Source organism: Phoenix dactylifera, chromosome 2 (assembly GCF_009389715.1).
Source record: "Phoenix dactylifera cultivar Barhee BC4 chromosome 2, palm_55x_up_171113_PBpolish2nd_filt_p, whole genome shotgun sequence".
Classification (NCBI taxonomy): Eukaryota; Viridiplantae; Streptophyta; class Magnoliopsida; order Arecales; family Arecaceae; genus Phoenix; species Phoenix dactylifera.
Genome location: NC_052393.1, coordinates 27,952,456 through 27,975,136, shown reverse-complemented (window position 1 = coordinate 27,975,136; position 22,681 = coordinate 27,952,456). Strand labels below are relative to the sequence as shown.

General features: G+C 40.7%; 2 protein-coding genes and 1 long non-coding RNA gene across 3 annotated transcripts; 2 read left to right on the top strand and 1 right to left on the bottom strand.

Annotated features, from left to right (window-relative positions):
- Positions 1–25: 25 nt before the first annotated feature.
- Positions 26–612, top strand: LOC120109956. The gene is made up of 2 exons (XR_005510778.1): positions 26–200; positions 320–612. It is a non-coding gene; the product is annotated as an uncharacterized LOC120109956 (long non-coding RNA).
- A 3,317-nt stretch (positions 613–3,929) lies between these two features.
- On the top strand, positions 3,930–5,197 carry LOC103706881. The gene is made up of 3 exons (XM_008791146.4): positions 3,930–4,036; positions 4,202–4,301; positions 4,384–5,197. Exons 2-3 carry the CDS (start codon positions 4,211–4,213, stop codon positions 4,866–4,868), a joined length of 576 nt encoding a protein of 191 aa, XP_008789368.2. The 5' UTR covers positions 3,930–4,036; positions 4,202–4,210; the 3' UTR covers positions 4,869–5,197.
- A 2,887-nt stretch (positions 5,198–8,084) lies between these two features.
- Positions 8,085–21,579, bottom strand: LOC113462711 (cytochrome P450 93A2-like). The gene is made up of 2 exons (XM_026804574.2): positions 20,786–21,579; positions 8,085–8,912 (listed from the first exon to the last, which is right to left on the bottom strand). The coding sequence occupies exons 1-2, from the start codon at positions 21,299–21,301 to the stop codon at positions 8,259–8,261; spliced, it is 1,170 nt and encodes a 389-aa protein (XP_026660375.2). The 5' UTR covers positions 21,302–21,579; the 3' UTR covers positions 8,085–8,258.
- Between the last annotated feature and the right edge of the window lie 1,102 nt (positions 21,580–22,681).

The following is a 22,681-nucleotide window of genomic DNA, read 5'->3' as shown; positions in this document are numbered from 1 at the left end:
TAATGGCAAGTGGACAGGGTAGGTAGGAGCAGCAGTGGGATGCAATCACCCTAGGCCAAGTGGCGTGCGGCGTCCGCCAAAAATTGGAACGAGACGGAGGTCAAATAAAATAATTTCAACGTGGGTCCATCCAATAATTTCTCGATGGTGGGGAGGGGAGGATGGAGGACATGAGTGCTGGTATCCAAAGTAAAGGCGAGGTACGTTAGAAAAGTCAAAATTATTCAATTCAATTGATCGTATTAGTAAAATTATTTATCTATTATAAAAATTAAATTTATCTCTATAAAAAAATAAAATTTTTTTTTCCACTTTTTAGACTCTTGAAGAGCCTCTTTCTTTTCGAGATTGATTGGCTATAGTTCTTTTCTCCCATTGCCATCCCATCACGAGCATCCTTCCCAACGAGAGAGTGACGACAAGTTTTCTTCTCAATCGGCATCTGATGACAAACAACCTTAATTTCTGACCAGCATTTAACAATGAGCGTCCTTACGGATCAGATTTTGCTCTCGCTTCTCTGCCCACCATGTTACAAAGATTGAGAATGCTAGTGTATCATTTGCTGATTTTGAGTTCTACTTGTTTAATACTATAGATTTGATTCCTTAACGTTGTTACTGTGGATGAGAATTCCTATGTTTATGTATAGAATTATAATAGCTCTGGTAGCCTCTCATCAAAAGGATCTAAATTAGTATGTGCATAAGAACTCGTTTTTTTTGAAGGATGCATCAATTGCAGTTCAATAGCCTGGCATTTCTTGATTTTTTCAGCAATGCTCTTTGTATATATGTACGCATGCATGCAAATTCATGAATGGACCCATCTAGATATGTATGTATGTCATGAATAGGCGTGTATAAAAACTAACATGTTCCAGATTTTTGAACATGTCTAAACCCATGCCCAATCCAATAGATGTTCAGTTGTTAGATCCATTATTTAGACACCACCTCAATACTATGTATCTGGGTCACAGAATAATTGGCCTATATTATATCATAGTCTCACATTGACTAATAAAAAAGGGTGCGACCTAGGTTTATTAGTCTGTGCCAGTTTGTGACTCTATGATAGGTAGTACCATAGTTGAGCTCCCTAGCTCTCTTTTGAGTGGTAGCCACCTGTGATGAGTGCATCGCGAGATTGTATAAGGAAGATTGTCATATTCCCACACTGACTTATCAAAAGGATGCCACGGGTTTGTTAGCCCTGGTCGAATCTCTTTCCAACAACTTTAGTGCAAATTTAGTTTAAAAAGATTTAGAAACAGCGCTCGAGCCACCCCGCACAACCCAAATTGAAGACACTTCTTGAAACAAACAGAACTTTCAAGAACTCTTCTCATTTTAAACTCAACAGAAATCCTTGTCTAAGCTGGCTATTTCATGAAGCGTTCAACACTTTAAATGTTTATTATTTCTCTGGTTTTGAATCTGGAGTAAGGTCTGATAGATACTGTCATATTATATATAATTGATAGTATTTTAGTTGTGAGCCTTGAGTGGTATTGGACTTGTCCTAGTGGCTACAACCTATTGGTAAAATTGGTTCTATCTTTCACTTGATTGTTGTGGCCAAATCATTTGTGGCCCTCTTGTAAATGATGGCGCAACTGCGCAAGAAAGTAACCTCATGCCTTTTAAGATTTTGAAATCTGTGGGAAGCCCAATTAGCCCAACTTTATTCAACTTGATATATCGAATCAAACCGAATCAAATTTTTTAGGTCGGTTTGCACCAATTTTCACAAATGGCCAGTTCAATTTTGGTTTCAATTTTAGAAAACCGATTGAACTCGATTTGGTTTCAAAAAAAACCTTAAACCGACCCAACCTAAACTGCACACACCCCTAGTGGTGATCATGAAATATGTTCATAGCAGTAGGATCCTATGGGCGGACCAAGTCCATATCTAGCAACAATCCTTTATTAAGGAGCAAAGAGCAAAACAACGAGGTTCTATAGCCACCACTTATCTAGTTTCTTTTTTATGTTAAATTTGTAGTTATCTTTGCTTTCTAATGTACAGTTTTCTTCTCATGTGTGATGCTAAGAAAGTTTTACAATAAGGCATAACAAATGGTCTCAGATGAATTGCCTTTGTATAGCAACATAGAAACTGATTAAATTCATGCGATAGTGTTATTCAAGATATTTGGAGTTGATATGCGTGAAATAAAGCCCGGTAAAAATTTGAGTTGAACTAATATTTTATATACATCTCCAAAATTAGCTATGAAGCCTTTGTTTCCAACCCTACTGATAGTAACCTTTTGATCACACGGGAGCACCAAACCAATTTTTGACTTCTTTTAAAAGATTAACATTGATAGTAAGTTGTATCATTAGTTTATTGGATCTCATCACAAAAATATTTTTAATCTAAAAAATTCTATAAAGCCCTCCAAATGAGCAGAGAGAGAGAGAAGAAAAGAAAAGACAAGAGAACTAGACATCCCATTATAGCTGGTGAATGATATCATAAATATAAATAGAATTTTTAGTGATTTTCCACTGTCCTGGGTACCAAAATAAAAGAAAAGAAAAGAAAAGAAAGAATGAACCTGCAGTACATAAATGCTTTCCCTTTGGACCCTTCGCTTTCCTAGTTGACAATATTTGGAACTTGGAATTACAAGAGGATATGCCATATTAAAATATATTCTAATAGACTAATATTGAAAGTTATTACAAGGTCTCCAATCTAAGGCCACAAAAGTTCTCTGTTCAACCTATTTGGTATCATCATTTTGTTTTCTCCATCAACAGCTTCAAAGTCTCCTCCTATATGAAGAACCAAACCTGCTAGCTGATTGGTTAGCAAATACTAGACACATTGGTGATGCTTTTTATTAGGATTACCATTTCCTTTCACTCTTCTTATTTTATTGACTGAGTTTTGTGGCTATTCTTATCATAGATTTAAATGTTGAGATTATGTCTTTTCTTTATCGTAATAAGAATCATTGATAATTATGCTATTTTGTGGATGCCATGCCTTAAACCTTTGCAAGTGAAACCAAATTAAACTTATCCTACTGCTCTCCATATAAATAAATTCTAACTCTACCTTTCTCAATAATAATAATAATCATAATAATAAATATAATCATCAATTCATGTTTGGCCATTGCATTATCCTAAAGAGTGCTAAACAAATTCTAAAAATATAATGACAAAGAAACATATTACAGCTTAGAATCATGCACAATCTTGGTATAATATCACAGCTGCCACATATTGTATGCACAATCTTGGTATGATATTTAAGATCAATCTTCAAGAATCATGGGATCTGATTGTAATTTTTAAAATTAGTATTTATATTAAATCAGAGAATTTTGCTATTGTGTCATATTATATCCGATCTTCAATATTTTTTTCATAATTATGGAATTTTATTATTGTATTCTGCTATATTTGAGACTTAACTTATATATAAAGCACATCTGTGCTGTGAACAAGATAATTCAAATTTTATTTCCAACACAAATTTCTTAAAACATATCTAAAAACAACACTAACAGCTAATTCCATTTTTTTTTGCTCGCCTTCGCATAGTTTTTAATATGGTGACAAATGGCACTTTTCTGAGAGAAAAATAACAGATGGCCTCCTCTAATTTTTTTTTTTTTATATATATTGAATAGATAGTAGCCTAAGAATATACATACGGTAATTTTACATGCAATCTTAGTGGAAAGATCAATTTTTATATTCTATTATGTAGATTTTTGATCATTTTCCCAAAAAAGCGTTCATTAGAGCATCTTTTTCAATGGCAAGATTCATCTGCCGACCATTCGGGTAAGAACGCTCGGAGGGCCCCACACAAAGTGTCAACGGTCGGCAGATTCAAAAAAAATGGAAAAATAAAAAATCAGACCGTTGGGATACGCTCCCCCTCGGCCCCCCTTCAATCCCTTCCAATTTCGAGTCCCCCCCTCCCCTCCCACAAAAAGCCCGCAGAACAGAGACAGGAGATCTCACCCGAGGAAACCCCAGGGAGAGAGAAAGAGAAATAAGTGAAGGTAATCCCCCTCCTCTCCCATTGCCATCTTCCTCCCCGACTCACCAAACACCATAGATTCACAATCCAAAGGGAGGAAATCCCATCCATCTCTCAATTTCCCGATCTTTTGCGACTTTCTTGTTCCTTCCGGAATAATCTTGCTTAACATTTGATCCATCATCAGATATCTCCTATGGATCGGAAGCCTCCGCTTGCAGTGTCGCCACGGCGTCTTCGTCCTCGCCGGCCTCCGCACTCCACTCCCTCTGTTCGAACCCCACCAGGTATGAGATCGATCCATTTCAGTTTATCTCCCTCACAATTACCGATCTTGCAGTTTATGTGAAGAATCTCTCCCTGGTGCAGCAACTTCTAAAAATGCTCGATCCTCCTCTTTGGAATCGCCAATCCAGCCCGTCTACCAGATGATTTCATCGGAGTTGATGGCGCTGGCGGAAAGGGCCAAGGAAGAGTTTGGATCCAATGGTGATCTAGGTGGCGCCGTTACTTCCTCCATCGCTTGCAGCCGTAGTCCCATGTTTGAAAGAGGGAGGTTCTATGAACTCTACTCGGCTCGAAGGAATGCGAGGCTTAAGAGAAAGAAGGAGGAGATTGCAGAGGAGGCGATCGCTCAAGACCCCAGTATCGCCATCGAACTGGCAAAAAGGAGGAGCTCGAAGAAGGTTGAAAGCGAGCGGAAATCGGTGCCGGCCGACTTCTCGTCGAGCCGTGTCTTGAGATCCTCGGTGAGGAGCAGCAAGGAGATGAAGAAGCCTTCTGCCCCGACATATCCTGACAAGCCTGCTGCTACTGGGAAGAGGATCGGAACCCGGTCGGTGCGAAAGGTGTGAATTAAAAAAGAAAGAGGAGATCTGTCTCTCCTCCTTGCTAGATTGCGTTATGATCTCTTGTTGTGGCAAATTAGCTTATTGCTCACAGTTTCTTTGCACTTCATTCATAGATACTGCTATCTCATACTGAGATATGGCTTTCTTGAATTGACCTTTTTTATTTTTTTTTTTTCTTTCTTCCCCACCTCTTTCCTCTCGTTTAAAGCAAGTGGGAACTATAATTAACCACATCAAAGCTTTCTAATTGCCATCAAATTACATTCAATCCATTGAAGTTTGTTCTGTTGCTCTGTTCACAACAAAGTGTAAAATAACTACTGCTTTTCGTATTTGGACTTTTGAGTTTATGATCTCTTGTTGCAGGAAATCAGCTCTATCTGCTTTGCTTCTGATTTTTTTTCTTTATTTATAGATATTGCTGTATGACACTGAGTTTGCTCTTTCTTTATCTACCAGTTGTTAGATTTTTGTTTGCGGTTTAAAGAACAAGGAAGCTATTGTCATTTAAGTTTATGTGGATGAGTTGGAATCAAATTTGAGTTACTGAAATCCATTCTGTTGTTTTTCTGCAATATTTTATGATCTGACCCCACTCTGTTAGGCTGGGTTTAGTTCACAGTTTCTTCAATTTGCGTTGGATACGAAGATGAATTTGTCATCTAGAATATTGCGAATAAGGGGTAGAGCTATAATTTTTTTTTTTTAAACTTCGGGTTAAAATGTTATTCGCACTATATATGTTCTTAAGTCTCCAAGCTATGGGAAGCAAGAAAGCATCAAGGGAAAAGGTATAAGAAGCAAGAAACTCCATAAATTGCATGCGATAAACAAAACTGCGCATAAATTGAACTTATGCTTTAAATGTTGCATAGAATTCAGGTGGATTTAGTATTTTGTAAAATAATTTCAACGTTTTAAGTTGTTGTTCTCATATTAGTATTGTTAAATTGCCTCTGTAGTTATGTGAATACTAATGGATAAATTAAACCACAAGGAGAATGCAAGTTCTTCACTCTTCTTGAGAGAGAGAGATGCGAGGCTCCACTTGCTTCATTGAGAAAATGCACCCTAGCAGGAAGCTAAGGTGAAACAGAAGAGAGAGGTTACACCGGAGGAAATGGAGAAAGCAAAGTTGAATCATAGAATGATGGATAATCCCATGATCCTAGAGTTCAGTCATTGAATGTCAGGTTATTAATATTCAGTTTGGAGTGACTGCTGAGATGCGTAGAAGGAGATGGTAATTCGAAGAACATTCTGTCAAGTGTTGTTAGGAATGCAAATGGGTTGGGTTGGGTCGGGTCGGGTCCTAAGTGACCCCGACCCGAGTTTGATCCCGACCCGACCCGATTTTTTGTTTGGGTCCTAATTTTGGATCCAGATCCGATCCAATTGAAGATCGGGTCGGCTTGGGTCGGATCCGAGTCGGGTCCGGATCCGAGTCGGGTCGGGTTCGGATTCGATCGGGTCCTTTTTTTTGTGTTTTAGAAAAAAATTTGGGCAAATTAATTTGGTCATATCATAATTATGAGGTGCTGGGTGACTCATGACTTGCAATTGACCTCCAGTCAGAACAGATGACCCATGACTTACTAACTAAGTCGGTCTACAAGCCAAATTTCATATCACACTATTTTTTATCTATATGATTGATTGGACGGAACTTGGTGTCTCCCACTCCCCTCTCATGAGGACAAAAAAAATCCCAGACCTTCTTCCAAAATCCACTTCCATTGCAGAAAACTGGCGCGACCCATATTCAGTTCAGTGTTCCCTCACTTCCTCTCTGCAAAAGTTAAAAGAAACAAAAACCAGAAAACAGAAGGTAAAAAAAAAAAAGCCAGCTACCGAGACACCAGAGGCATCAACAGTGTAATAGATGGAGAGAGAATCCTAACGGGCCGAGGTTCCTTTGGACTCTGTGAGCCTAAGCTTGTTGCTATCCTTCCACGCTTGTTGCTATCCTTCCACGCTTGAATCCTACTCCCCCCCCCCCTCCCTCCCTCCCTCTCTCTCTCTCTCTCTCTCTCTCTCTCTCTCTCTCTCTCTCTCTCTCTTCGGGTCCATTCGGATCGGGTCGGATCCATTCGGTAAATCCAGATCCGACCCAAAAAATGATTCGGGTCCAATTTTAGGATCCGACCCGGACCCGCGGGTCCTAAAATTCGGATCGGGTTGGGTCTACACGGGTCGGGTCGGGTCGGGTCTCGGGTCGACCCGACATTTACAGCCTTAAGTGTTGTCAAGGAAGCTTCAGTTGTTTTCTTCTTCTCTTCAATTATACCACTAGACTGCATTGACCGGAGTCCCAAGCAATTTGGTGTTCTCAAAGTTGGGGTCTAAGGCACCATTTGAGGCACCAAAGGCTCTTCTGGGGGATCATGTTAAAATGCCTTAGCAAGCAATGCAAATCGACTTCTATATTTGAAGAGAGAAATGGCAATAAAGAATGCAAGCTCTTAACTTGAGAATGAGATGAAAAAAACAAGCATATATTAGTATTAAAAATAAAAACTAACGCAGGGTTGCTAGGAAGAAATGAATCATTGGAGACTTGCTTCATTGTTGAAAGTATTTGAGCCAAGAGTTGCAGCAAGTATTAAAATCAATATTCTTTTAAACATGCCATAGCAATATTAGAGCCTCCAAAAGGCAAAGTGCTCTATATCTCACTTCCCCAGCACGCGCGTGCGCGTGCGAACACACACACAAAGAAGAAAATAGAGAAATTTATCATCCAAAAGAAGAAAAACATGATATGCTCTAATTTCCACTACAAAACTAGAGGATTAGGAATAGAGAGGAGATTTCTTCTCACTCGATTTCTCCCAGGGTTATGGAAGTTCATGGGGGTTGTGATAATTATACCAAGTAGTTATCGCCATATGATAACTTCTAAACTAACAAAGGCTTGAGCCAGGCATGAGTACACCCTCATGGGTGTCCAACCTTGGATTCCAACATTTAGGAAATCTTAACTTTGAACCTACCTTTTATTGCTAAACTTTAATCAATCAAATACGAAACTAGCAAAATTATTTGTCACGACTTAGGATTTCACCTGAAAAGACTATCTAGATGTATTATTTGAGTTTCTTGATCTTGTATAAGTATTTAAAATCTATTCAATAAATAACTAGTATAAGACAAAATATACATCCGGATGGATCTTCACATAAGGAGAGAACGAATCCAGCACTAGCATACTTATTCGTGTTTTAAATAACCTTCACAATGGTTTAAATAAAGGACAAAACAAGACACTGAAGCAACCCGACTTATCTCCACGAGATCTGTCTAGAGGATATTACAAAACCACCAAAGAGCAAAGCATAAAACTACTGGAATAGATAAATAAATGCCTCCTTAGCATGCCATGGCAAATAGCTTTCATGGATCGAGCGGTGGGAACGGGTCCAAGCGTGCAACAGGAACGCACACCAAAGGTTGAGCTCTAAGGATCACCATGCCGATACCTTCACTCATGTCCAGCCCTCCACTCCTCTTTTCTTCTTTACCATCAACTTTCCACTCAAAGCAGTGAACTAAGGCAGCCAACGTCAGTTGTATCACCTGTAAAGCCAGCGAGATCCCCGGGCACACCCTCCTGCCGCTCCCGAACGGCAGCAGCTCGAAGTGCTGCCCTCTGAAGTCGATCGAGCCGAGCCCATCCTCTCCGGACGCTGTGAACCTCTCCGGCTGGAACTCCAGTGGGTCCTTCCAGCAGTTGGGATCTCTTCCGATCGACCACACGTTGACAAAGAGGCTCGTGTTGGCTGGAATCTCGTAGCCTCCCACCTTCACTTCCTTGTCCGATACCCTTATGGCCAATGGCGCCGCCGGGTGGAGCCTTAGAGTCTCTTTGACGACAGCATAAAGATATGGTAGATTCGGGATGTCGCTCTCTCGGATGAGCCTGTCCTTGCCTACAGCTTTGTCAATCTCTTCCCTCAGTTTTCTTAGAATGCATGGATGGTTGATGAGCTCCGCTAGCGCCCATTCCACCGTAGCGGCTGACGAATCAGAGCCCGCTGTGAAAATATCCTACATAATATAGGAAGAATAAGGAGTAGGATATTTCAGACTCATTTGCTTCACGGAAAAACAAGAAGAAAAATTATGGAAATGCTTCTTATTTGATTGGATTTCATTAGAGAGGAAGGTGAGAAAGTAGTATTTTTATAAAAATATTTTTTTTATAATTTGTAAAAAAATTCATAAAAAATAAAAAAAAAGCTACTTTTCTGCCAACTAGGAATCAGAATTTTTTTTTCTAAAAATAATTTTAAGCCATCAAAATTTATAAATAAAATCTTTTTATTTATCATGAGTATAGTAGGTATTTAATTAATATTTTTAGAAAAACAAATACTCAACTAAATATAACTTATAATGTGTTGACCCCCTAATGGATTTTGATGAATACAAAACACTAGAGTATAATTCCATTTATCTTAACAATTTAATTGAGGATTTCATGTATTTTATTAAGAATATTGTTAAGAAATGTCTAGGCAAGTTTCCATGATTTTTTAAGGACTTATTGAAGAATTTTTGAGATGAAAGAAAAAGTTCAGGGACAGCCGAGACGTCTCCGGGTTGTCTCAGAGACGGCTCTGGCACAAACAGGAAGAACTGGCACGTCTGGAGACGTCCCCGGCACCTGCCGAGTCGTCCCCGCGATAGCGGAGTCGACTCTCTCAGTAGTGGAGTCGACTCTCTCAGTGGCGGCAGAAAGGCAGTTTTCAAGAGATATGCGCGAGACGTCCCCACCGTACGCGGAGTCGTCCCCGCAAGTAAAAAGCAGACTTCCCGAGTCGTCCCCGAGGTAGCGGAGTCGGCTCTCTCAGGGTTTTCCAGAGGATGTCATTTTCGGTGATAAGGCAGCGGAGACGTCCCCTGAAAGAGCGGAGTCGACTCTCTCAGAGAATTCCAGAAGACATGTTTTTCGGAGTTATAACAGCGGAGTCGTCCCCAAGACAGCGGAGTTGTCCCCATGCAAAAAGTGCAAACAAGCCGAGACGTCCCCGTAAAGTACCGAGACGACCCTCTCAGAAAAACAGAAAAACAAGGATTCAAACGATACAATTCCAGAGTCGTCCCCGTAAAGTGCCGAGTCGACCCCAAACAAAGTGAAAAGTAAATTTATACAGCCGAGACGTCTCGCGTTGAAGCAGAGACGTCTCCGGAGCGCCTGGGACGCGACTGACAACTTTTGCAGGTTTGGTTTGAATTTCAAATCTCTTTTACTTTATCTCTAACGGCTATATTTGCTTTTTGGGCTATAAAAGGGAGCTCTTAAGTGCTTCTCAACAACTCTTCACCAACCAAAAGCTAGATCATTTAAGAGAGAAGCAAGAGAGAGAAGTTCAAGGGAGTGAGTGCATTCAAGTGAAGAAATCAAGTGCTTTCAAGCTTCCCAAGTGATTTCAAGCTCAACCACTCTCTTCCGCTCGGGATTCAAAGCTCATACTCAAGCCTACGCGATCCACATCGGAAGAATCATTATTTCCCACGCTTCCAACGGCAAAAGGATTCTTCCGGGTTCTATTGTTTATCATTATCATATTTGCTTACTTAGAGCTTTTCAATCCTTTGTAAAACCTTTCATTGTGGTGCTTGTTCCAGTCAAGGGACTTGGAACAAGAGAAAGGCGTCCCAAGCCTAAGTGAAATTGGGGGTTATATGGTTTGTTGTTAGCCCGGTGTAAAACAACGAGTTGGGTAGTGAACTCGCAAAACTACCGTACTGTAATCGTGGATTATAGTGAAAATTCCCAAAGATGCTTTGGAGAGTGGATGTAGGAGCAGTGGAGGCTCCGAACCACTATAAAAGCTTGTGTTTGCGATTGTTTGTTTTCATAGCTTTATTTTAGCTTTAGCTCATACATTTGTGTGTTTTATTTTTTAATTAGACAAAAGTTTTAAAACACCCAATTCACCCCCCCTCTTGGGTGACCATCTCTGGGCAACAAGTGGTATCAGAGCAGGTGCTCTGTGTATTTCTTGAAAGACCTAACCGTCTTAGCCAAAGATCTAGATGGCAACACCCTTTAACAATGTTCCTGCTGAGGGGCAAGCAACCAATAGACCTCCACTCTTCAATGGGACAAATTATACCTATTGGAAGACTAGAATGAGAATCTTCATTCAAGCACAAGACTATGCCTTGTGGAGGTTATAGTCAAGGGACCACAAGAACCATCACACATGGTTAATGGCATTCAAGTTTCCAAACCTGAGGAGGATTGGGATGAGAATGATGATAGGATGGCTCAACTCAATTCAAGAGCCATGAACTCATTATTTTGTGCTCTAGATGTAAATGAGTTTAATAGAGTCTCCACATGTAGTTCCGCTAAGGAAAATATGGGATAGGCTTGAAGTTACCCACGAGGGTACAAATCAAGTCAAAGAGTCCAAAGTGAACATTCTAGTTCACAAATATGAGTTGTTTAAGATGGAACCCAATGAAACCATCACATGCATGTTTACACGCTTTACCGATATAATTAATGGTCTAAAGAGTTTGGATAAATCTTATACTAATCCGGAACTTGTAAGTAAAATTCTCAGGTCTTTGCCGAAAGCATGGGAAGCAAAGGTCACGGCGATCGTAGAAGCCAAAGACCTCAACACCTTGGGGCTAGAACAACTTTTGGGCTCATTGATGACGCATGAGCTCACGATGAAGCAACATGAAGATGATTTGCCAAAGAAGAAGACAATTGCACTCAAGGCTACTTCGAGTGTGTGTGAAGAAGAAAGTAGAGAGAGTGAGGAAGAAAGTGAGGACGAGGACTTGGGTTTGATAGTTAGGAAGTTTAAAAAATTCATGAGGAAAAAAGAAACCCTTTCCAAGGAAAAAGTTTGGAGGGAGAAATGATTGGAAAAAAGAAAAAGAAAAAGAAAGAGTCCCAATCATATGCTACGATTGCAAGAGACCGGGACACATTCGTTCCGAATGCCCTCAACAAAAGAAGTTTTTTGGAAAGAAGAAGAAGAAGGCATTGAAGGCAACATGGGATGATAGTGACACATCATCCTCCGAGGAAGAGAAGGAAGAGACCGCCAATTTGTGCTTCATGGCATTCGAAGACGACGAGGTATGTCAAAACTCAACTATAAATTTTACTTTAGAAGAATTGTATGAAGCTTTTCAAGAACTTATGGGTGATTGTAGTATGTTAGGAGCAAAGAATAAAGAGTTAAAAGCCTCCAATCAAAAACTGAAAGAAGATATTGAAAACCTACTGATTGAGAAGGAGAGCGTTAAAAATATTAACACCATTGACCTAGAAAATAGAAACTTAAAACTTAGCACTGAAAATAAAACGGGAAAAACACTAATTAAGGAATTAAATCTAAAAGTAAAATCTCTACTCGATAATAATACCTCACTTGCACAAAATGTTGAATCCCTTAAAAAGGATAAGGAAGAACTAGTTAAAGAAAATTTAAATCTTAAGAATGAGGTACATAAATACAAACCAATTGTTGAAAAATTCACACAAAGCTCTGAAAAATTAAATCTTATTCTTTCAAATCAAAGAGCTGTTTTTAATAAAGCCGGATTGGGATATAAAACTAACAAACAACAAAAGTATCTAAAGAATTTCTTTGTAAAAGCAAAAGATGTAAAAACTGAAAAACCTACATGCTTTCATTGCGGAAAGAATGGACATAAAGCCTACTCTTGTATTCAAAGAAAGATCCAAACTAACAAGAGTACATTTGTGAAAGCTAAAAACATAACTAAAGTATGGGTGCCTAAGGGAACCAACTACACTAACCACGAAGGACCCAAGAAAACTTGGGTACCTAAGAGCTTCACATGATCATTTTGCAGGTATGCCTTGTAGCCGGAAATAAAAGGAGAATGTGGTATCTTGATAGTGGTTGCTCAAGGCATATGACCGGTGACAAGAGTCTCTTCGTCACTTTGAAATCAAAAGAAGGAGGAGTAGTCACATTTGGAGACAATGCTAAAGGTCAAATCATTGGTGTTGGTAAAATCTCCATTTCACCCTCCTCTTTTATTGACAATGTATTGTTAGTTAATGGACTAAAACATAATCTATTAAGTATAAGTCAATTTTGTGACAAGGGATTTAAAGTATCATTTGAATCATCACTATGCATAATTAGTAGTCCAATTGACAATGAGATCATACTCACAGGACATAGGCATGGAAATGTTTACATGGTTGATCTTGATGATCTCACCATGAAGGATGGCCAATGTCTTGTAGCCATGAGTCCCAAAGTCAATGAGACTAGTTGGTTATGGCATCGTAGGTTAGAACATGCTAGCATGGATTTAATTTCTAAATTGATTACAAAAGATCTAGTCAAAGGACTACCAAAGATAGATTTTGAAAAGAACAAAATTTGTGCTGCATGTCAATTAGGGAAACAAACGAGAAGCTCTTTCAAGTCTAAAAACATAGTCTCAACAACAAAACCCTTAGAACTAATCCACATGGATTTGTTTGGACCCACTAGAACTGCTAGTCTAGGGGGTAAGAAATTTGGTCTTGTAATTGTTGATGATTTTTCACGTTTTACATGGGTTTCATTTCTTGCACATAAAGATGAGTCCTTTCCCGCTTTTATCAAGTTTCATAATAGAGTTTCGAATGAACTCAATCTTAAACTAAAAGCAATTAGAAGTGATCATGGTACCGAGTTTGAAAATCAGCACTTTGAAAAGTTTTGTGACGAAAATGGTATCAATCACAATTTCTCGGCACCTAGGACACCCCAACAAAATGGGGTGGTAGAAAGGAAGAATCGCACACTAGCAGATATGGCTCGTACCATGTTGTGCGAATCGGATCTACCAAAATATTTTTGGGCTGAAGCAATAAATACTGCATGTCACATTTTAAACCGTGCATTAGTTAGATCCATCTTGAAGAAAACACCTTATGAGTTAATAAAAGGTAAGAAACCAAATATAAGCTATTTTCATGTTTTCGGTTGTCGATGCTTTATTTTAAATAATGGAAAGGACAATCTAAGCAAATTTAGTGCTAAATCAGATGAGGGGATTTTCTTAGGTTATTCCTCATCTAGTAGAGCATACAGGGTCTTCAACAAGAGAACTCTCGTTGTTGAAGAATCCATTTATGTTGTTTTTGATGAAGCTAATGGAGATACTTCTAGAAAAGAAGAAGATGGTGATGCAGGTATACTTGAAGACCGAATGAAGGAATTCTCCATACAAGACAAACAACAAGAGGATGAGATCAAAGAAGATACAATTCAGCAAGATGAAGAAGAAGACCAACCTCCGTTGAGAAATCAAGATCTTCCTAAGGAATGGAGGTATGCACATGGTCATCCAAGGGATCTAATCCTTGGTGATCCCTCACAAGGGGTAAGGACAAGATCCTCTCTAAGAAATACTAGTAATTATCTTGCATTCGTTTCACAAATCGAGCCTAAATCACTAGAAGAAGCTGAAAAAGATGATAATTGGATGAATGCTATGCAAGAGGAATTAAACCAATTTGAAAGAAATGAAGTTTGGACTTTAATGAAAAGACCCCCTAATGTTTCAATTATAGGCACCAAATGGGTATATAGAAATAAACTAGATGAAGATGGAACAGTAATAAGAAACAAAGCTAGGCTAGTGGCCAAAGGCTATAATCAGGAGGAAGGAATAGATTTCGATAAAACTTTTGCTCCTGTTGCTAGGTTAGAAGCTATTAGACTACTTTTGGCATATGCATGTTTCATGGATTTTAAACTCTATCAAATGGATGTAAAAAGTGCGTTTTTAAATGGTTATATAATGGAGGAAGTTTATGTAGGACAACCTCCAGGTTTTGAAAATCACTTACATCCAGATTATGTGTATAAATTGCATAAAGCATTGTATGGACTTAAGCAAGCCCCTAGGGCATGGTACGAAAGATTAAGTAATTTCCTAATTGAAAACAAATTTAAGAGAGGAAATGTAGACAAAACCCTCTTCATTAAAAGAAAAGGAAATGACTTACTGCTTGTACAAATTTATGTGGATGATATAATTTTTGGTGCTACTAATGATAGTCTTTGTCAAGAGTTTGCCAAGCTTAAGCAGGGAGAATTTGAAATGAGCATGATGGGTGAGCTCAACTTCTTTCTTGGGCTACAAATAAAACAATCAGAGGAAGGCATCTTCATCAGTCAGTCCAAATATGTCAAGGAAATGTTGGAAAAATTCAAGATGAAGGATGCAAAGGAAATCAGCACACCCATGGGCTCAAGTTGCAAGCTTGACAAAGATGAAAAAGATAAAAGTATAGACTGCAAATTGTACAGAAGTATGATAGGCTCATTACTTTACCTTACTGCTAGTAGACCAGATATATTATTCAGTGTTTGTATGTGTGCTAGATACCAAGCATGTCCTAAGGAATCACACTTGCAAGCTGTTAAAAGAATTTTTAGATATCTGGTTGGGACATCTAATGTAGGCTTATGGTATTCTAAACAATCTGATATAAATTTAATTGCTTATTCCGATGCTGATTTTGCCGGGTGCAAACTCGACAGAAAAAGCGCAAGTAGCACATGTCAATTCTTAGGTGCTAATTTGGTTTCCTGGTTTAGCAAGAAACAAAATTCAGTTGCCTTGTCCACAGCTGAGGCTGAGTACATTGCAGCTGGAAGCTGTTGTGCCCAAGTTCTTTGGATTAAGCAACAACTTGAAGACTTCGGTATCAAAATGGATAATATACCAATTAAATGTGATAATACAAGTGCAATTAATTTAACAAAAAATCCTGTCCAACACTCTAAGTCAAAGCATATAGAGATTAGGCATCATTTTATTAGGGATCATGTGCTGAAAAATGATGTGATGATTGAATATGTATGTACTGAAAATCAATTGGCCGATATCTTTACAAAGCCCCTTTGTAAAGATAGATTCAACTTCTTAAGGAATGCTTTGAGCTTGTATGATCCTAGCAAATAAATTGAACTTGTATTGCATTGCTTTGCTACTCAAACTAGTAATCCACCTCAAGGTAAACATAAGTGAAAGCATGAATTCATCTAAGCTAAATGACGAACTGTTTGACTTTCCGGAGGATGGTTACCCTCCCTTGGACTCTTCATGGAGATATTTTCAGAGCCTATTTCATAGGTATTCGAAATTTGGTCAAACATTCCTCATTTCAATATTAATAATTCAAAATCATTATCAAATTATTATAGGATGTATTATTAAGGGGGAGGATCACAAACAAATTCACTCTGTATTTATCAAAAGAAATCATGTTGATTAGGGTGATTAAATAAAAAAAATTGGGAAAAGATAGAATTCAGACTGAAATTTTTCAGTGCCGGAGACGTCTCTGGCAAATCGCAGAGACGTCCCCCCAGGCGAGACGTCTCGCCTTAGTCGCGGAGACGTCTCGGGGACCGAACGAGGGTTTTTAAAATAGGTCGAAACAGCTCGAGCCGACCCGAGCTTTCCTTTTCATCCCCGACAAAAACAAAAACCCTAGCCTCCATTTTTTTCCAACACAAACCCTAGCCTCTTTCTCCTCATTTCCCTAGGATTTCCATTCAATGGCACCCAAAAGAGCTAGGAGGACTGGTGGGAGGCGTCCTAGGGCAGCGGCCGACGGTGAGGAACGGAGGGAAGAACCTTCCGCGCCGTCTCCTCCGGTTGCTCCGCCGACCACAACCATTTCCTGTGCAAATCGCACAGTGACAACCGGGAGGTACATAGATTTTCATTTTCTAGATAATGAGGGGTTCTCTATTGGAGAGAGACTCCGAGCCCAAGGGTGGGAGCACCTTTGTACCCTCAATACCTCGACCTACCCCGGCCTTGTTAGAGAAATGTTTAGTAATATGGCTTTAGGGGACTTAGGGTACACTGCATATGTCCGGGAGACATTAGTAGAAATTAATGAGGACATCTTATCCACTGTTTTGCAAATCCCTAAGGACGGTGAGGCTCCAACCTCACATCCCCAAAGGGAAATAGCCCTAAACTTACTTTTAGGACGAGAGGACTGCGGCCCTCTTGATGTAGTGAACTCACAAGACCTAAATGCCGAGATGAGATTACTTTTAAGTATTGTCAACCGGGTCTTGTTTCCTAAAACCGGTCGCTTCGATTTTGTTTCGGAGCGAGATTTAGTTATCATGCACCATATCCTACTAGGGATTCCTCTAAACCTCCCTAGACTCATGTTAAACTACATTGCTCTATGTCATAGGTATTCTAGGTTTAGTATACCCTATGGCATGATATTTACCCTAGTTTTTAAACACTTTAAGGTTCACATTCCCGAAAATGAACCTGCAAAACCTTTGAGAAACACCGACTACTATAATGAGGGCACAATGCGAAGAATGGAGTTTCAAAAGGTAGATGGGTCTTGGGTCAAGGTACCAAAAAGAAAAGCTCAAACCCTAGAGCCTGAGATCCCACATCAGGAGTCTGACCACCACTCTCCTCCACCCAGCCACATGGATTTCCCTGATAGACCCTCTAGCTCAGCTGGACCTTCCACATCCATGCTACCACCTCCTCCAGTCAGTGGGCCCTCCTTCCTATCAGAAGACCAGATGCGTACCTTAGCATCAGTCATTTGCCAGCAGATGAGGGAGGAAATGAGATCCATGATCTCTACTGAGTTGGCCCCCATCAGAGCTTCACATGAAGGGCTTCTACAAGAGCTGAAGGAAATTAGAGCTCAAATTGAAGCTACAACGCAAGAAATAGTTGGTGTGGGTGCCACCCAAACAATCAGATCAATTGAGCTAAAGGACAGCTTGAAGACCATTTCAAAGAGTCTTAAAGAGTTGACAAGCCCAGGAGGAAATGTGGGCACCTTGGTTGCCCAACTTAGAGGAAGAATTGAAATGGCAACCATAGAATTTGAAGCACTCGTGGCAGCCTTCCATAAGTCACAGGGAGATCAGTTCAAGACCCTAATGGATTCAATCAATGCATTTATAGATGCAGCTTGTAGGGCTTATGAGCAACGTCGCTGATAAGGGACTTTTTGTAGACATCTAGGGATCTTCTTTTTGTATACCCTAGGCTATTTTGAAACACTTTTTGTAGTAGAAATCAATACTTGTAATGATTTCTTCTTTTAACTATGTACTGACTTCAAAGGCTTACAATGATACATGATACAATTTCTTTTGAAACACTTTTTGTAGTAGAAATCAATACTTGTAATGATTTCTTCTTTTAACTATGTACTGACTTCAAAGGTTTACAATGATACATGAATACAATTTCTTTTGAAACCTTGTGTATGTGCTACTGTGTATGTGATTCTGTGACTGTGTATGTGTTTCTTGTGATGTGCCATAAAAATCTCATAACATACCTTAAGTATTCAAATTCAACACAACTTATCCATGCATATGACACAGGGGGAGCACATCTTGTGATAACTATGTTAAACAAAAAGAGGAGTCTGAAATGAATTCCCAAACAAAGGGGGAGTGATATGAATGACTAAAATTCTTTAATAGAAATAACTTGGACAGGGGGAGCACAACTTGAATCTCCTTGAGTAGTTCATAGAAGGATAATTTGTCCCCTTCATTGTTGATGACAAAAAGGGGGAGTAGATATATAGAAGGGGGAGTAGAACCAAGAGTAGAACCAATATGGATATTGGATACATTGGAATGCAAAATACGAAATTCATACTCCAAAGTTGAATTAGAAAAGATAAAATTGAAAAATATTGGCTTTTAGATAATTGCCCTTCTGGAAAAGAAAGGGGGAGTCAAAAAGAACTTAGCTTTCAAATTTTAACTTAATTCAAATTCAGTTGATATGCTAAAATTGCTTAAGAGCTATAAAGATCAATCTTATGCATAATGATAGAACTGAAAATTGACTATTTTGAATTATGCACACTGTATCTAGCTCTAATCAAAACATTATGCTTGTACATCTGATCAAATACTGTGTATATGTTTAAAATTCGAATTTTGCATATACTCAGTGTTTTGTCATCATCAAAAAGGGGGAGATTGTTGACCCCCTAATGGATTTTGATGAATACAAAACACTAGAGTATAATTCCATTTATCTTAACAATTTAATTGAGGATTTCATGTATTTTATTAAGAATATTGTTAAGAAATGTCTAGGCAAGTTCCCATGATTTTTTAAGGACTTATTGAAGAATTTTTGAGATGAAAGAAAAAGTTCAGGGACAGCCGAGACGTCTCCGAGTTGTCTCAGAGACGGCTCTGGCACAAACAGGAAGAACTGGCACGTCTGGAGACGTCCCCGGCACCTGCCGAGTCGTCCCCGCGATAGCGGAGTCGACTCTCTCAATAGCGGAGTCGACTCTCTCAGTGGCGGCAGAAAGGCAGTTTTCAAGAGATACGCGCGAGACGTCCCCACCGTACGCGGAGTCGTCCCCGCAAGTAAAAAGCAGACTTCCCGAGTCGTCCCCGAGGTAGCGGAGTCGGCTCTCTCAGGGTTTTCCAGAGGATGTCATTTTCGGTGATAAGGCAGCGGAGACGTCCCCTGAAAGAGCGGAGTCGACTCTCTCAGAGAATTCCAGAAGACATGTTTTTCGGAGTTATAACATCGGAGTCGTCCCCAAGGCAGCGGAGTCGTCCCCATGCAAAAAGTGCAAACAAGCCGAGACGTCCCCGTAAAGTACAGAGACGACCCTCTCAGAAAAACAGAAAAACAAGGATTCAAACGATACAATTCCAGAGTCGTCCCCGTAAAGTGCCGAGTCGACCCCAAACAAAGTGAAAAGTAAATTTATACAGCCGAGACGTCTCGCGTTGAAGCGGAGACGTCTCCGGAGCGTCTGGGACGCGACTGACAACTTTTGCAGGTTTGGTTTGAATTTCAAATCTCTTTTACTTTATCTCTAACGGCTATATTTGCTTTTTGGGCTATAAAAGGGAGCTCTTAAGTGCTTCTCAACAACTCTTCACCAACCAAAAGCTAGATCATTTAAGAGAGAAGCAAGAGAGAGAAGTTCAAGGGAGTGAGTGCATTCAAGTGAAGAAATCAAGTGCTTTCAAGCTTCCCAAGTGATTTCAAGCTCAACCACTCTCTTCCGCTCGGGATTCAAAGCTCATACTCAAGCCTACGCGATCCACATCGGAAGAATCATCATTTCCCACGCTTCCAACGGCAAAAGGATTCTTCCGGGTTCTATTGTTTATCATTGTCATATTTGCTTACTTAGAGCTTTTCAATCCTTTGTAAAACCTTTCATTGTGGTGCTTGTTCCAGTCAAGGGACTTGGAACAAGGGAAAGGCGTCCCAAGCCTAAGTGAAATTGGGGGTTATAGGGTTTGTCGTTAGCCCGGTGTAAAACAACGAGTTGGGTAGTGAACTCGCAAAACTACCGTACTGTAATCGTGGATTATAGTGGAAATTCCCAAAGGTGCTTTGGGGAGTGGATGTAGGAGCAGTGGAGGCTCCGAACCACTATAAAAGCTTGTGTGTGCGATTGTTTGTCTTCATAGCTTTATTTTAGCTTTAGCTCATACATTTGTGTGTTTTATTTTTTAATTAGACAAAAGTTTTAAAACACCCAATTCACCCCCCCTCTTGGGTGACCATCTCTGGGCAACATAATGTGCTACTTTTCTACAACCAACCAAATATTCTAAACTATTTTTCAAACATTATATTTTTAAAAATTATATTTTTAAAAATTATATTTTTTCAAAAATATTGTGATGTGAAATTTGTTTTTTCTTTGGTTGTAGAGGTGACATGCAGCTCAAAAGGCTCAGTTACCGATGAAGAAACGGAGAGGTGAGAAATGGGGATAAAAAGGCTGCCGTTGGGCGGTGGCCACGTACACAGTAATCCCTTAATAAACATGGGTTAACACCGGGATTAGGGGGCTTATTCCATTTCCAAACGGGGCCTAAAAGATCATTGTAACTTACCAGAACAAAGCCCTTGATGTTCTCTCTTGTTAGCTTCATATCAGCATTCGCGTCCTCGGACACGTCGAGCATAATATCAAGCAAGTCCTTGACACCATTATCTCCCTCTCCTCTCTCTTTTCTTCTCTTCCTAATCTCTTCTTTCTCCTTGATGATCCTCTCCACGAACGCATCAAACCTTTCATGAACCGCGTTGATCCTTTTGTTCAGCCCTTGCAAGTCCAAGTTGCGGAAAATCCCGATGTAGTCACTGAGGTTGAACACCCCAACGAGCTCGGCCACCTGCTTCACCAACTTCCTCGCCTCCTCCGTGTCAGAAGTCGTCGAGCTCGCCGTCATTCTGGTGATCACGTTGTTGGTCATCTTGATCAGCTCCCAGCTGATATCGACGGGGTTGCTGGATCTGGCCTTGTGGAGCAAGGTCCGCAAGAGGGCATGGAGCTCCGTACGCCGGACAGGGGAGAGTTGGTCGACCGTCCGGCCGCCGAGGAGCTCCGACATGCAAAGCCTCTTCATGAACTTCCAGTAGGGGCCGTAGGGGGCGAAGGCGAAGCCGGCGGAGTCGTAGGCGAAGCGGCGGACGGCCGTGTACTGGGGGCGGTTGGCAAATGCGAGGTCGTGGGTCTTGAGGAGCTCCCTCACGGTGTCGGGCGACGAGGCCACGACGGCGGGCGTGGATCCGAGGAGGAGGTGGATGAGGGGGCCGTGGCGGCTCGTCAGCTTGTGGAAGGATTGGTGGAGAGGAGGGCGGAGGAGGTGGAGGTGGCCGATGATGGGGATTGGCCACGGGCCGGGCGGAAGGTGTGGCTTGGGATGCTTGGCCTTGACGAAGATGGCTTTGATAAGGAGGATCAAAGCGAGGGAGATCAGGAAGGGTAGGAGGGAGGAGGTGAGGCCTCCTTCCATGGCTGGTGCAAGGGGGCACGGCTAAGAGGTGGAAGGGGGCACGGCTGAGAGCAATAGCTATGGAAAGGGCATGCGAATTGAAGGGTGACTAGGCTTTGGCTTGTTTAATGACAAATGGTGTGGGCAGGTAGGATCAGCGGTGGGATGAAATCATCCTAGGCGGCGTTGCTGTTCCGGCGTAAACAAAAAAAAATTCAACGTAGACCAAAAAAGGAAAGAGACACGAGGACACATAAAATAATGGAAAAAATCCATTTTTTGTTTGGACTCTAATTTTTAATCCCTATTGACTAATTACCGGTCCATTTCGGACCCTAATTTTTAATCCCTATTGACTAATGACCGGTCCACACGACTCTAATTTTTAATCCCCTGGTTGTTTAACAACCGATCCAACTATATTTTAATATCAGTTATGAGACGAAATTGCCCCTACCGTTACTGTTCTCCCATCCCCACCGAAGAAGAGGATGAAAAAGGGGATCGGTCGCAATGACCAGTTGCGGCCGCCGCCGGACACGGCCTGACCCCCTCCCGCGGCCGCCACGACCCCGCAGCGTCGAAATTGCCCCTGCCCTCACGATGGAGAGGTGCCGAAAAAGAGGAAGAAGGGGCGCCCTCTCGCGTCTCACGACCGGCACTGGCTAGGCCCCCTCCCGCGTCTGCCGCAGCTGGCCGGCCGCGGCCGCCGTCGGCCTCGCGGGAGAAGAGTTCTCCGTTAGCCAGCCGTCGTCAGTTGCGGCCCGACCACCTCTTGGGTCCCCTCTCGTGGCCCTATTATGCGGCAGCCTCTTCTTCTCTTTCGGTGCCGCCGACCTTGCGGGAGGAGAAGAAAGCAAAAGAAAGAAGAAAGAAGAGGAAGGGAAAAATGGAGGAATAAAGAAAAGAGAAAGAAAAGAAAAAAAAGAAAAGGAAAGAAAAAGAAGGAAAGAAAAGAAAAAAAAGAAAAACGAAAGAAATGAAGAGTAAATAAATGCATAAATAAATACA